General features: G+C 43.4%; 2 protein-coding genes across 3 annotated transcripts in view; one reads left to right on the top strand and one right to left on the bottom strand.

Annotated features, from left to right (window-relative positions):
• Window positions 1–2,074: 2,074 nt before the first annotated feature.
• Window positions 2,075–4,226, bottom strand: LOC135175449 (sterile alpha motif domain-containing protein 1-like). The gene is made up of 2 exons (XM_064143582.1): window positions 3,029–4,226; window positions 2,075–2,919 (listed from the first exon to the last, which is right to left on the bottom strand). The coding sequence occupies exons 1-2, from the start codon at window positions 3,950–3,952 to the stop codon at window positions 2,830–2,832; spliced, it is 1,014 nt and encodes a 337-aa protein (XP_063999652.1). The 5' UTR covers window positions 3,953–4,226; the 3' UTR covers window positions 2,075–2,829.
• The window catches only part of REV1 (REV1 DNA directed polymerase), a 60,907-nt gene continuing 49,723 nt past the window's right edge, over window positions 3,826–15,009 (top strand). For both annotated transcript variants that reach the window (XM_064143577.1, XM_064143576.1), the window contains exon 1: window positions 3,826–3,915. The gene's annotated coding sequence lies outside the window, so the exon portion shown is untranslated. The remainder of the gene's footprint in view (window positions 3,916–15,009) is intronic.

Genomic DNA, 15,009 nt, shown 5'->3' with positions numbered 1-15,009 from the left:
ATAGACAATCATAGAATCTTAGCATTGTTTGGGTTGGGAGAGACCTTTAAGATCAAATCCAACTGTTAATCCCACACTGCCAAGTCCACCACTAAACCATGTCCCTAAGTGTCACATCTGCACATCTTTTAAATACTTCCAGGCACGGTGACTCAACCACTTTCCCAGGCAGCCCATTCTAGTGCTTGACAACCCTTGCAGTGAATAATTTTTTTCCTAATGTCCAATCAAAACCTACCCTACAGTGTGAGGGTATTTCCTTTTGTCTTATCACTTGTCTGGGAGAAGAGATCAATCCCCACCTTGCTAAAACCTCTACTATGCTGTTCTTCCTTCCTCTCTTTATATGTACTATGACAGCCCAAGATCACACTGGAAAACATGCAACACTAGGAGCTAAGAGAATAGGGACAGATCTTCCACTGGTGGCTTTATATACCTTTTGCAAAAATAAAAGGCCCAAAGTTGTGCTGTATTTATGACAGCAGCCTTCAAAGCCATAGCAGTCACAGTTGCCTGTTGGTTATATAACCTGTATTGGGCTGCAAGTAGCATAATGTTGAGCCTCTTGTATTTCACCTGGAAATTCTTTTGTGCTGAAGTGGCTGGAATTACATCAGATGCAATTTTTGTAAGTTGAAGCAGATTTTGATTCAGAAGGTGGGATTTATAGGTAAAGATTCCTCAAAGAGATAACGCTTACCACCTCATTGAGATGCCCCAATTAAGACTGAAGTTCTACTGAAAAGAAGTCTGTACATATAGTGCCTCCATCCCAGCCCCAGACTTGATTCCAAACTCGATGAAGGCAGCAAGAATGCTTTTAGGGAACTCAGTAAGCTTTCAGCCAGGCTTCACTCCCTAAATATTTACACAATGAATAAGCATGTGACTCCATTCCTGGCCTAGTGACTATAAACTAAGATGTTTCTCTGTCAGCTCACAAGCCTGCTGGTGCAACATGTAAGCTTTACATGACATAGAAAATCATTTATTACTGTTATTACCTGGCCCTTTCCCTAAACATTCCTATTTTTGTCTCCTCTTTTTAACATGAATTCCTTTTTCTGTTTCTTCTTAAACTAATATTGGCCTATTTTAACTAACTGTGTGTAATCTGTGATGAAAATATAGTATGGCTTACTTCAGGCTTTTTCACTGTTACCTCCTATATCAGCTTTACAACAAAACAGTTGTCCCCACATGCCACTCTAAATAACTGTTGTCTCCTAATTTGCTTACATCGGCTTCTATTTAAAACCAAAATATAATCATTGACAAACCGTTTTCAAACTGTTAATTCTAACCTAAATGAATCCTTATGCCACTTGTTTTTCTGCCTGTTTCACAACTCCCCACTAAAGAAACAGCTCTACAAGGAAAAAGTAATGCACACATCCCATCATGCAATATTTTTAACAGTTACTTTGCTCCAGACTGGCAAGGTAGAGATTGGTAGAGATATTTCTCAGCAAAACTGGAGAATGCTGGCTCAGTGAAATAGATGTATTTAGATAATAGAACTTTTCTGAACAAAGTATTTTTCAGAACCTTTTGTGTTTTTTTCAGGTAACATAATTGTTGATGAAAATTAGACAAAAAGTAGTCAGCCACAACATCTCTAAAATTTGACAGGTTAAAGCTGGCCAAAACTCTATAGTTAGTGCTTCCCTTTAGCAAGGAACACACATTTTGAAGATGAGTTTAATTAAAATACTGAGTGAAAGACAAGTATTTGGGGTTTTATCATAAAGGTGATAGAAGACATCCTGTAATTTTTTTTTTCTAAGTGAAATGAAGAAACCGTATCCTGGCTAAAATAACCTACATTCAACCTAGATAGACCTGACTTATCCTATCTGGATGCCTTAAGCAATATGTAACTAGCTGTGGCAAAAAGTTCCTCTGCTCTGGCAAAGCAGGTGGAGAAAAGAAGGTTCCATATATGGACATTTCTTACAGAGAGAGACATCCCTGGAACTGAGTCCATGTGGGTAGACTGATGTGCTTCTAGCCAAACTGGAGTTTTGCCAAGTATCAGTGGGGACTCATCGCAGATATTAGAGAGTACAGTTGTAGGACAGGCTATTTTCTATTTATAAAACAAACTGCATATACCAGAATTAAAACACATAAGCCAGTAACAAGCGGCCTGGTTTCCTAAAGATTAGTCTTATTTCCCCTACATTGTTATACCACAACAGCACCTACTTTCCTCCACATACCCTGACTTTCCTTCTTCCCAGCCTCCCCACAAGCACACTTCACGGTGTCTCCAATGGACTCCCATAAGCTGTAACCAGGGAAAGAACTGGAGAAGAGCCCACGCATGCTGTGACTGGTTTGGCACAGGAGTGTGCTGCCTGGTGCTAGGAAGCTCAGCAAGGCCATTAACCTTGGCCCCTCACACTACTTCACTGCTGCTCTTGTTGAAAATGAGATCCCTTCCTCAGCCTGGGATGAAATGGCCAGTGGATTTTAAAGTTACCAGGAAAGAACAGGTAGCACAGTTGCACTGCTCTTAGAAACCTGGCTACTTAAAAATGCAGAATCACATGTGAAGAGCCAATAGGTATTAGATTCTCATATCCAGTGAGCAACGGGAAAGAGCAGACCCTTTTTACTCTGCAATAAATCCCTTCTAGTGTAAGGCTGGTGAGGCCTGAACCTGGTTCGGTGCCCCTTAAGTCACCAAGCCCCAGCCACGGCAGGGACAGAGCTGGTTTGTGATCCCCTATTTGCCACTCCCTCCAAGGGTCTCGGCCAAGCGATGGATGCTGCAGAAGCGGCCAAGAGCAGGGCTCTCCAGAGGGCTTAAGCCAAGCCCATCTAGAGGTGCTCTGCAAGGGCAAGGGCGTGGGTCTCTCCCATTAGTACCACTGGCACAACCCAACTCAGGCCTTCCTTTGAACTGCGGTCCTGCGAACGGCAACGACAGCAGAAATGGGGATGAGGTGTGTGTCCTGACTCCTGTCCAAGCTCTCACTTTCCCTGGGGTTGCGCCCGGCCCCAAGCAGGCGGGCCATACCTGTGCCTGAAGCAACAGACGTACCAGGCAGCTCCCCGCGGAGTGGCCACCCTCACTGAAGCCTGCCCGTCGGCTGCTGCTGCTGCTGCTGCTGCTGCTACTGCTACTGCTGCTGCAGCAGCGCTCACAGGAGACGCGGCCGCACTGCGGGCAGACGCGCGTGCTTCTTCCACGCACCGGACAGCCAGCTCCCGGCGGCGCCCCGAAGCGGGAGGGACGGGCTACACTGTGCACGAATGCCTCTCTCTGCTCCGGTCGCTTTGTGACATTTCTGCCCGCGCCGCCGCCGTTGCTGTTGCGGCAGCCCCCAGACTTGCGGCGCGCCCCTGACGCCGCCAGAGGGTGCCGCCGCCACACGCCCTTGGTAGCCCACCCAGGCTGGGCTGCGGGGAGTGGGTAGGAAAGCCGAAGAAGCTCGCGGGCTGCTCGTGCCCGCCCCGCCGTCACGTGACCGCCGCGAGAGCTCCCCGGCCCTCCCGGCGGAGCGGCGCGCCAGTTTCTGCGGGCGCACACCGCTAGGGGGCGCGGCAGGGGCGGGCCGGCCAGCGGGCCTGCCTGGCGCGCGCCGCTTGTTGACCGGGCGGCGGTTGGTGGCGCGAGACTCTCTCGTGACGCGCTCGCAGGAAGGGCGGGGGGAGGAGGGGCTGCTGCTGGGGACACCGAGAGGGGGAGGAGAAGGCGCGGGGTTGGGGGGGCAGAGGGAGAGGAAGGAAGAGGGAAGAGCGCGGCCAGGGCTGAGAGACGGGGAGGAGGAAGAAGAAGGCGGGCAGGAGGCGGTGGTTGTGTGCGTCCGTGCCTGGGGGAGCCGCGATGTGAAGCTCGAGCGCGGCCCGGCAGGGCAGGAGGCAGCGGCGCCCCGGGAATGTGCGTCTGGGACGCGGCAAAAGGTGAGCGGTGGCGGGGAGCTGCTAGCAGCCGGTGCATAAACCGTAACGGCACAGCGGCCCTGGCGCCCGGTGCTCGTGAGCGCGCCCCTGTGCATGCGTGCGGTGGCAGCTCTTGAAGGTGGGGGGATAGAAGGAAGGGGGAGCCTGAGGCAGCCACGGGGCCCGTAGATCCTGCCCTGTCTCAGCCCCTCCCTGGGCCCGCGGCCTGGTCCTCTCCCTCCCGACGCAGCTCTTCCCCAGCGCGGGGCTCGGTGTGGGTGTGAGGTGGGTGGTGTGCGGGGTTATGTAACCGTCGCGGACGGCCTCGTTCAACCCCGCTTTGCCCGCCCGCGCGGGAGGGTGTGCTGGCGGGTGGGGACGGGGGTGGGGGAGGGAGGGGAAGGGAGTGGGACAGAGCCCAGGTCGCGCGCGCGCTCCGCAAGTGGCCGAGGGCGTGCCGAGGTGCGGGCCGCTGCCACCCCCGCTCTGCCCTGCCCCTCCCCCGCCGCCCTCCAGCCGCGGCACCGGTGTGTGTGCGTGTGCGTGTGCTGGTCACATGGGGCCTGCGCTTCAGACACAACACGGCTCCCCAGGCAGAGTCGGAGTAATGCCGCCAGCATTTTGCCAGCTAAGGGGTCATTGCAGGGAAGTAGGTTGGAGGCGGGGGAGGGAAGCCCAAGCCCTGCTGCAGCCTTGCCCTCGCGAACACCCCACGCGCCGTAGCACTCCGCCGTAGCAGCCTGTATCTGCTTGCGTTTTTCCATCGTGTTTTGTCACAAGTTGTATTTGCTGAGCAATAGTGCTGTGTACAGCTGGTCTGCGTAAAGGAAAAGGACCTGTGCTTGATAAGTGAGCCTTTGCATACGGACACCGAAGGACATATGTGTTCATGATGCTTTTTCACCCCTTCCCCATCTAATGTTGTTGGATTTTACTGTATAGTTACCTTTGACTTAACCTGTTAGCAAAAAGCCCCTGATGAAAGATGCACAGTATATCAGCCTCAGAGGAGAGATAGTATCACAAGCACGTGATTTTTTGGGTAGAAAATCTCTTGTGTTATATGCTGTAATATTCCATTATTTCTGATGCTTTAAGACTTACGTCCAGGTCTTCAAAATGACAGGGCTGTGAATGCTCTCCTTTTATTAATGAGTGTGTTTTGATTATAAAAAGATGAGTTTCTGAATGTTCTGCATCTTGATTTAGAATCCAGGTCCAATCTCAGATTGGATACTGTAGTCCAAAGAAGCAAAAATAAGATTGCAGTTTTTACAATCCAAACTATTTATTTGTTTAGATGCTGTTGTTACTCAGATTCAGCTATTTAAAACAGTTCTCCTCGTTGCTGCTAGGTACTAGAGGTTATAGGTTGTATTTTTTTTTTCTGGAATAGTTCTGCTTACTGAGGTTTATGATGTTTAACACAGAAATCTGAATCTCAGGCAAATTGTTTGCCATCTTGTCTCAAGCATGTAGTTATTACCCTTTCCCACCATATTGGAATTTCTTTCAGTCCATTTTTTCCACTGGATAATGTATCTAATCCGCATTAGTAAATAATCATAAGATGTCAGACTGGAGGTCATTGGTAGGACAGTATTAGTCGAGGCACACACAGTGCAGGTACCTGCCTTGTGACTCACTGATATTTAACTACTTGAAGATTGTTTTAAAAGTAAAACCCTAATAGAAAAAATACATTAGGGTATTTCCAGCCTCAGTAGTAAGCTGATTGTACGTTTTTCAATGGACAGTATATATGTCTTTAGTTGTTTATTCCGTAACTGGCATTTCAAACATAGCACCACTCCATATTTCTGGGTACTATATGCATACTCTGTCACAGCCTGTTCTGATGCAGTGATGAGTGTCTTGTAACTGAGTGCTGATTTTGATTAGTGTGTTCTGAACCCTTAACCCAGATTTTTTTAAAAGAAGGTTTGTGGCAGATTTTCAGGCTTTCTGCCATCCCCTTCAGGTATTAGAGTTATGTATTTTTAAAGAATGATTCAAAAAGGAAACCTTTTTGAGTAAGTAGAAAAAAAAATAATATTGTACAAACTTTTTTTGGGGGAGGGTTGATTTGTTTGGGTTTTTTTGCTAAATCAGTTGTTTAGGACAAGCAGGAAAAGAAAAATTTGCCTGACCCTGCCATGTATGTTCCACATTTAATTTGTTAGCTATTATTTATTTAATGAAGAATTAGGTTTTTTGTATTGAACATTTTCTTGTTTTTATTAAAAGTGTACGTTGTTATCACTGAGATCTCTGTCAGCTCTTAGCAGCAACCTGTCTTTCTTGAGCTGGGAGGCCCAGAACTGGACACAATACTCCAGAGGAGGCCTCACCCAGGCAGAGTAGAGGAGGAGAGCCTCCTTCGACCTACTAACCACACCCCTTCCAATACATCCCAGAATGGTGTTGGCCTTCTTGGCCATAAGAGCACATTGCTGGCTCATGGTCATCTTTCCATTCACCAGGACTCCCAGGTCCTTCTCCCCTTCAGTGCTCTCCAGCAGGTCAGTCCCCAGCCTGTACTGATACATGGGATTGTTCTTTCCCAGGTGCATGACTCTGCACTCACCCCTGTTGAACTTCATTAAATTTCTCCCTGCCTAGCTCTCCAGCCTAAGTCTCTCTGAATGGCAGCACAACTTTCCAGTGTGTCAACCACTCCACCGAGTTTGGTGTCATTAGCAGACTTGCTGACAGTGCCCTCATCCAGGTCATTAATGAATACATTGAATAATACTGATCCCAGTACTGACCCCTGAGGAGCTCCACTACTTACAGGCCTCCAGCTAGACTCTGTCCCATTGACCACAACTCTCTGACTTCTTTCTTTTAACCAGTTCCAAATCCACCTCACTACTCCATCACCCAGACCACACCTCCTCAGTTTAGCTGTGAGGATGCTGTGGAAGACAGTGTCAGATGCTTTACTGAAATCAAGGCAAAGCACATCCACTGCTCTTACATAATCTGCCTGGTTACATCCTTGTAAAAGGTTATCAGGTTGGTCAAACGTAACTTTGTAAAAGCTGACTGCTCCCAATGACCTTTTTGTCCTTGATATGGCTAAGCACAATGCTGAGAATAAGCTGCTCCATTATCTTTCCAGGGACAGAGGTGAGGCTGACCGTCTGTAGTTACCTGGGTCCTCCTTCTTAACCTTTTTGGAGATTGGAATGATGTTTGCACTCCTCCAATCCCCAGGCACCTCTCCTGTCCACCATGACTTAAACCAAAGATGATGGATAGTGGTCTGGCAGTGACATCTGCCAGCTCCTTCAGCACTTGCAGGTGCATGCCCTCAGGACCTATGGGCTTAAGGATGTTCAATTTTCTTAACTGTTCCCTAACCCGGTCCCTATCAACCAAGGAGGACTCCTCCTTAACCTTGTCTTCCTCTGTGACCTCGGGTATGGGGCTCATGAGTATAGATGGAGACAAAGAATACAGCAGTTCTGCCTTAGCTGCATCTTCCATCACCAAAGCACCCATCCCATTCAACAGTGGGCCTGTATTGCCTCTAGTGTGCCTCTAGTTTCTGCAATATATTTGAAGAAGCCCTTTCTGTTGTCTGTGGCCTGCCTTGCAAGACTGAATTCCAAGGAGGCCTTAGCAGAGTCATTCTTGCAAATGCATGTGGATTGATCTGAATGTCAAAATGTGAAAGTAGTGCTGAAATAGTGTGGAGTAAGGTTGAGAACTGCTCTAAGGCTTTTCCGTATTGACTTACAGATTGGCAGGATTTTTTGCTAGATTTTTTGCTACAATTTTCAGTCAGGTTCTAGTGTAAGTGAATACCCAGAGCAAAATAAACTTCTGTCTATGTTGCTTAAGGGTTTATCTTTTTGAAGTGATTCAGATCAGCTGTTAGTTCAGGGCATGATGAGTCAGCATCTTGGACAAACAGTTGTACTCCGTAAGACAATTTTGGAAACATAGGAGCTGTTGCTGTTTAATGCAAGTAGTGAAATTGTGTGTGGTTCTTACAGCCAGGAAAGTCCATAACCTCATGGCAAGTATGGTAAATGATTAGTGGAGTTTACTAAGTAGAGTACATAAGGAATTAATATAATGGTCTGTCAGAGAATCCAGAAGTAAACTAGATAATAGAGGAAAAATATTTCCATTTGTTTTGATCTCTCCATTTACTAGTCTCGTTGGTCTGAGTTGATAATAAAAGTAATGTCCATGGACTAAAGAAAGTGTAGAAAACTCGAGTAGAAACTTAAAAATTCAAGGCTAAGCATAGAGGCTGTGTCTTGCAAAATCTTTTTTGAAGTCTTTACAGCTTTGTGAGTTTCAAAGGCAAATCAGAAAAACATTTGGGAACCTGACTATGCAGTGTCAGTTGGAATTAAGTAATGTCATTCAGAAGCTGCCAGAACAGAAAATCAACCTATTTAAATACCGAATATGCTTTTACTACTGAAGGTACTTGAGTTCTTCGAGTTTTGCTGCTGTGTGTGGTCGGTGTTGCTCATATGTGAGTAGGGAGGTGGTCCTCCTTAGTATCTGACATCAGCTATTACTTAGGATTAGCAAAATGAATTTCTTCTCTTCTTTTTTCCTGAAAAGCCTGACCTGATAAACACCTGATCAACACCTGCTCCGTGTACACTGGTAACATTGGAATGAGCATAAAGCACAACTGCCCTGGGCACTTCAGAAAAAAAAAACCCAAACTTGTAGAGAAGTGGTGCCTTCTCATTATGTTAGAGTGTTGGCCCAGATAGCATATCTGTTTCCAATGTTATTTTATTCTCTATTGCCGAAGTGGTTATTCTCAGCAATCTGGGTATGAGCAAATTGATCCACCGCAAAGATTTTTGGTATGTATGTATGCATACACAGACACCCATATATATATATGTATACACACACACTTGTGTAGCCAAATATACAAAATGTGCAAAATCAGTCAGAAATGTGTAGTCTCTTTAAACAAGATTTCATGAGTCTGCTGTCCTGAAGTCTAGGGAAGCTGGAGATAATGTCAGAGATTTTCAGCAGCAGAGGTAAGAAATGTTAATAAATTCGGAACATTCACAGATTCCTTGCTTTGATCACCTCATGAAAATTTTGCAGTTATTTATTTTGATCTGTTATACCTTCACTTAGCAACTTTACCTGCCTCATTGAGTTTTCCTTTAGCTCTACAAGGATATTTCCTTCAGTTGTGCCTAAGAAGTATTATGAAGTCCTAAATCATTCAGCAGAAGGAACTCTTATTATTTGGGTGGAAGTATCATGATTTATTTAAGCTACCTATTTAAACTACACCTCAGCATAAGCTTCTTATTAGGAAACGAGTTGGACTGAGTTATTGGCAGACTAAGGAGTGCACAAACTACAAACTTACTGACCAAGTTCTACTGATCTATGAGGTAGAAAAAAATAACATCCTAGTCTTCCTTTTAAGAGAGAAAAGTTTGTTCTCAAAAACTGTAGACAGCTAAACACAGGATCTTGAAGGAAGGATATAAACTTCATATACTCATCTCGCTTACTGTTTCAGATACACAAGTCCAAGGCAGAAAATTTCCTTTTTGTGATTTACAGTCCATTCACTGTGTTACTGTTGAAAGTCCCGATTCCACAAGCTATGCTTCTTAATCTGCCTTGGTTTAATGGATTTTTATTCTGGAACCTAGATATTTAGAAACTGGCATAAAGATTGTCAGTGTGCTAAGTCTTCTTGGGGTTGAAGCTCCAAAAGAACGTAAGTGCAGAAGAGAAATATTGAAGCCCACTTCCTGAAGTCGCATGAAACTTGCCAGTGTATTGTGGCAATAAGAGCAGTTGTATAGAAGAGATGGTATTGGAGCTAAAGAGTTAATTGATCTGCATGGTTAATTATAATGATAAAATTTTCTCAAAAGCCACTTATCATTGAGAAAGGGGTGAAATTTTACCAAACTGTACAGAAATGTTGACACTGAACCCAGTCTTCTGTGAGGAAGAAAAAAAAATCAACCAAGTTAAGCCACTGCTTATGACAAGCTCTAAATGGACTGTAGCTGCTAGTGAGTATTATTCCTAGAGGGGAATCAAACATTGACAGTTGGTCTCAAATTGAATCTGGCTTGCTATTTTTCAAAGAACTACCCATCTCAAATGCTGTTTATAAAAGCAAAAGGAGTATCTTGAAAACAGACTGCTCAAATCTGGTGAAGATTGTGGTAATGCTGGTTTCAGTACCTTGTGTTCAAAGTTCCTTAAGTTGTGACAGTTAAAAGAATTGTCTGTTCTAGACTCTCAAGTCAGTTCTGAAAAGGTCTAAATTGTTTGCTCTGTAGAGCTCTCAATATAAATTTTTATCTGCTATTCAACTGCTTTAGGTTATTGTGATGATTCACCAACAACAGAATGCTTATTTTTTAATTGCTACTTGTATGTAAAGTAATTAGTCCTTGATGTTAAAGTAAACTGTTCTGACATAACAATACTTTGAGTTGCAAAAATAGTAAATGTATTGATTTGGATTGGTTTAGCAAAGAGTTCCTGTGTTAGCCTTAAAGTCAGGCTATTTATTTTTTTTTTGCTGTCAAGCCCAAATGAAAGTATGCACTGAACACCTGTTTAGAATAGTTACCTACACAAAAGGAGTTGATTCTGAAGGACTTTGGGTTTTCCATGCTTAATACCAGTTGTGCCGTATTTCACCTTTCTAGTAACTGTGATGGATTTTCATATTTTAGGGGAAAAAAAATAAATAGTATTTCTAGGTTACTCATACTCACTGTTTTGTGTCTCATTTGCCCAAAATTGTTTCCGAATTCATACTCGTAAGTTTACTTATGGAAGATGGGGATGATGTTGGGTGGTTCTGGGGAGAGATATTTTTCAAGGGTCTTTAAGCTAATTTAATTTATTTTAAAGTATCATCAAAGATTGAACTGCAAAACAGAATTTGCTGGTTGACCCTGTAACATCAAGTGCTTGTAGTTAGAAACAGTTGTGATTTGGATACATGTGGCCTGAAATGGGTAAGTTGTTTAATTGTAACTTTATTTGAAAACTTTTACCCTAAGGAAAAGACGAGGTAGCCTATCTCTCCTGTTTATTTGGGACTGAAGAAACAAGCAGGGCTAGTTAGTGAAAAGTATGTAACTCACTGCAACTCTGTATCCACGTTTACGCCACACTTGTAGCCATGACTCTAAAAGGCAGTTTCTAAAACTTGCAGAGATAAGAATTCTAAGATTCCACAGACAATGAAAGGAACAGTTCCATCCTTTCTTCTTTCCTGGCCTGTCTGCTTTAGCTTTGATGCTTTTGTGAGTCAGTGCAGCTTGCTGAACTAATAGGAAACTAAAAAATTATGTATTTTTTTCCATTGATTCAGTGAGCCGAGTTGCACATAGCACCAGTACAAACATGGGTCATATGAGTTTGAAGGCAGTGTTGACATTTGGAAGAAGACATAAAGCCTGTTAAGCTATCAGAGATTGAAGACTGAAAATATCTCTTTTGGTGGCAGTCAGCCGTTAAGTTGATTTGACCATCTTACAGAACTTTGCCCTCAGAGGTTTTTTTCCTGCCTAGAATAAAGTTCAGTTGCTTTGCAACATAATGATCTGTTTTAATATGGAATAGTAGTGTTCACTCACAAGTGTCCTAAATTGCAGAGCTTTAATAACACAGTATCTTTTAAAAAATACTACCTTTTAAGGAATTATTTTAAAGTTCTTTTGTTGGATTCTGAACTTTTTGATATGTGGTAGAAAAGCTTTAGACCCATTTGCAGCAGCTCTTTTCCAGAAGACTCTGCCAAGAATAGGACTTTCTTGTGCTGAGAAACATGTAAACACATAAAACAGTTCTTTCCTCAAAGAACTTGCAGACAAGTGCCGAGTAGAGCGGGGAGTTTGATGTGGAACCTGGAATGTACATGCATGAAATTCAAACAGACCACAAGAATGGAAACAATGGGCTAAGCCTGGTGAGCTGGAATGGATTCAATAAACAGTTCAAGCAGATACTCAGCAGCAGTGGCATGAGATACCCCTCCTTCTGTTTGCAATAGAGTTACATCTTCAAAAATAAAATTTGACATGTTTGAATATGTTAATTAAATCAAATTCTTTTGCCTTAGAGGATACTCACAGGATGTTCTCTTGGGTCAGAAATGGAAAATAGCTGTTGCAATGTGTTACACTTTCACTCAGTTTTCAGTTACCTGAAATTGGATTATCAGAATTAGAACGTGCTTGTGTCTTGTGTTAAGATACAAGTTTTGAAGTGCTATTTGTTGATTCAGCCTCATTGTGTCTTTGGAAATAGTTCATATGCTCTCCTATTGTGTCTATTCTGCCAGTTGGCTACTTGAAGAAACAGCAGAAATGTCTCTGTAGCATATACCTGGAAAAATTAAAAGCATGGCAGAGACAGGAACACTAGTACTGACCTGAAATTAAAAGTCCATAATGATCCATACCCAGTTTTTATTAGATCTGTTCCTAAGCGTTTTTCCCCATAATACCTCTGGTTTTGGGCTGGGTTTCTCTGTTACCTGCATTACCCCAACTGACCAAGATAATGGGAAGCCTCTTGTCTTAAAATCACGCCATCCTGAATTTAACTTTCTGCATCAGATCATATGTGCTATAGATGAAATTAAAACAAATAATATATCAGCATTCACATCTATATTCTCTGCATTATGATCTAAAATCTCACAGTTGCTGTGCAACTCTGCTATACGTGCAGACAGATTTATAGAATTGTCATAAAATGTAGGCTTAACATTTCATGGCATCAACTGTTTGTGGGCTGTGATTAACAGTCTTTAACAATAGAATTTAGTGGTTGTGTGCTAGCCTTCTATGATACCATGACCAAATGGGTAGACAAAGGAAGAGCTGTGGATGTCATATACCTTGACTTCAGCAAAGCTTTTGATACTGTCTCCCATAGCAACCTCATAGATAAACTCAGGAGAAGTAGCATAGAAGTTCTGTGAGGTGGATTGAAAACTCACTCAGCAGCAGAGTTCAGTTGCTATCAGTGGCAGAGTTGAGTTGGAGGCCTGTAGCCAGTGGTGTTTCCCAGGGATCAGTACTGAGTCCAGTTTTGTTCAGTATATTTATCAACAATCTGAATGAGGGCATTGAGTGTACCCTCAGCAAGTTTGCTATTGTTACAAAACTGGAGGGGAGGGGGGTGGCTGGCACCCTCTCAGGCTGTACTGCCATCCCAATGAAATATGGATAGGCTGCAGTGCTGGACAAAGGCTAACCACATGAAATTCAATAAGGAGAAGTGCAGGGTCCTGCATCTGGGGAGGAATAACAACAGGCACCAGTATAGGTTGGGGGTTGCCTTGCTGAAAGGCAGCTCTGTGGAAAAAGACCTTGGAGTCCTGGCTGACAGCAAGTTCTCCATGTGACAGCAATGTGCCCTTGTGGACAAGAGAGCCAATGTTATCCTGGGATTTGTCAGGAAAATTGTGTCCAACAGGTCTAGGGAGGTTGTTTTGCCTTTCAACTCTTCCCTGGTGAGACCACACCTGGAATACTGTGTCCAGTTTTGGGCTCCCCAATTCAAGAGGGACAGGGACCTGCTGGAGAGAATACAGCAGAAAGTCACAAGGATGACTGGGGGACTTTAGCATCTCCCCTATGAAGAGAGACTGAGAAACCTGGGGCTGTTTAGGCTTGAGAAGACTGAGATGAGATCTGATTAATGTGCACAAATATCTGAGGAGTGGGTGTTAAGTGGATGGGGGCAGTCTCTTTTTGGTGGTCAGCAGCAGTAAGACAAGGAGCAGTGGCTACAAACTGGAACAGAGAAGGTTTAACCTCAATATGAGGAGAAACTTCTTTACAGTGAGGGCGACAGAGCACTGCAACAGGTTGCCCAGAGAGGTTGTGGAGTCTCCTCTGGAGACTTTCAAAACCTTCCTGGATGCATTCATGTGTGAACTACCCTAGGAGATCCTGCCTTGGCAAGGGCATTGGAGTCAATGATCTCTGGAGATCCCTTCTAACCTCTAAGGTTCCATGTTTCTGTGACTGGGAAGTATAATGCTAGGTCTGTGGAGCAGTATGCAAAGGGATGTTACATGCCTTTCTCTGGTGGGATGTATTGAGTATTTCTGAGCCACCATGTACAAAATGCAAAAACTCTTAGTTTCAATTTTGGAAAAGATTGCCAGGTAGAAAGAAGAATTTTAGAGTGAGGTATTTTGTAGAACAGTAAGATTTCACCTTTTGTGTCTAGAGAAAAAATCCAGGGCTAATTTATGTTAATTTTAATCATACAAGATGTTAACTTACTTTCTTAAAAAATCATGTCTCTTGCACTGAAAACTTGGGTTTTATTCCAAGGAATACTATATCTACCTTTTACAGTCTTTTGTGCTGTTTCAGAATTTGTTGCTATTTTTCCTGTAATTGTTGAAGATTTATTCATGCTCACAGGTCAGATTATAATAATTTCCATTTTATTTTAAAAGCTTTTCTCTGGGTAAAGGGGCCACTTTATAAGTTGTCCTTTGGGCTCTAGAGATACCTGAAAACTAGTAACTGGTGGTTCACTGAATCACTGAGCATTTGTGCTCATCAAGAAAATAATCCATGTCTTTCAGTGCTTTAGCCAAAGGCATCTAATAGTCACTGAAGTACCATATTCGTAACTTGTATGTTTGGCATTTAAGTGGACTGGCAAAGTCAAAACCAATGTCTGCTAAGAAAGGAATAAATCATTATCAGATGTTGTAAGTAAGCATTGCGCACTAGCATCAGCAGTTTTGCAAGCTCTAGGAAGATAATTTCAGAGCAACTGATATGCCATGGTTTTGATACACCAAAAATAGTTTTGTTTTTCTGACTTCTGGTTTTAATCAAACTAGTCATGTGCCCGTGATTCTGATTGGCCCCACTGGTTGTGATTTTCTGATCTAATAGTTTGTAGACAAATCACTGTTCTTACCTCCCCATGTCCTGAATAAAAATTAAATGTCTTTCAAGGTTTCAGGAAAGCGCCTCCTCATGAAAGCAGTTCTTTGGTTTATTTGGCATTAGATATTTTAGTTTAAGCAAGCAGTTGTCTATATAAGGGTCAGAGTAACTACCTGTCAAGTCCTGCTTCTTGAGATCT

Source organism: Pogoniulus pusillus, chromosome 5 (genome assembly GCF_015220805.1).
Source record: "Pogoniulus pusillus isolate bPogPus1 chromosome 5, bPogPus1.pri, whole genome shotgun sequence".
Classification (NCBI taxonomy): Eukaryota; Metazoa; Chordata; class Aves; order Piciformes; family Lybiidae; genus Pogoniulus; species Pogoniulus pusillus.
Note: the sequence above shows the minus strand (reverse complement) of the source record. Positions and strands in the feature narration are given on the sequence as shown.

What these genes read in the sequence shown, in the direction of transcription:
- LOC135175449 (XM_064143582.1), bottom strand. Translation starts at nt 3,952, where the DNA reads ATGCACCGGCTGCTAGCAGCTCCCCGCCACCGCTCACCTTTTGCCGCG. An exon ending in GTCTGTTGCTTCAGGCACAG is followed by an intron (nt 2,920 to 3,028) that starts GTATGGCCCGCC and finishes TGCCGTTCGCAG; the next exon opens with GACCGCAGTTCAAAGGAAGG.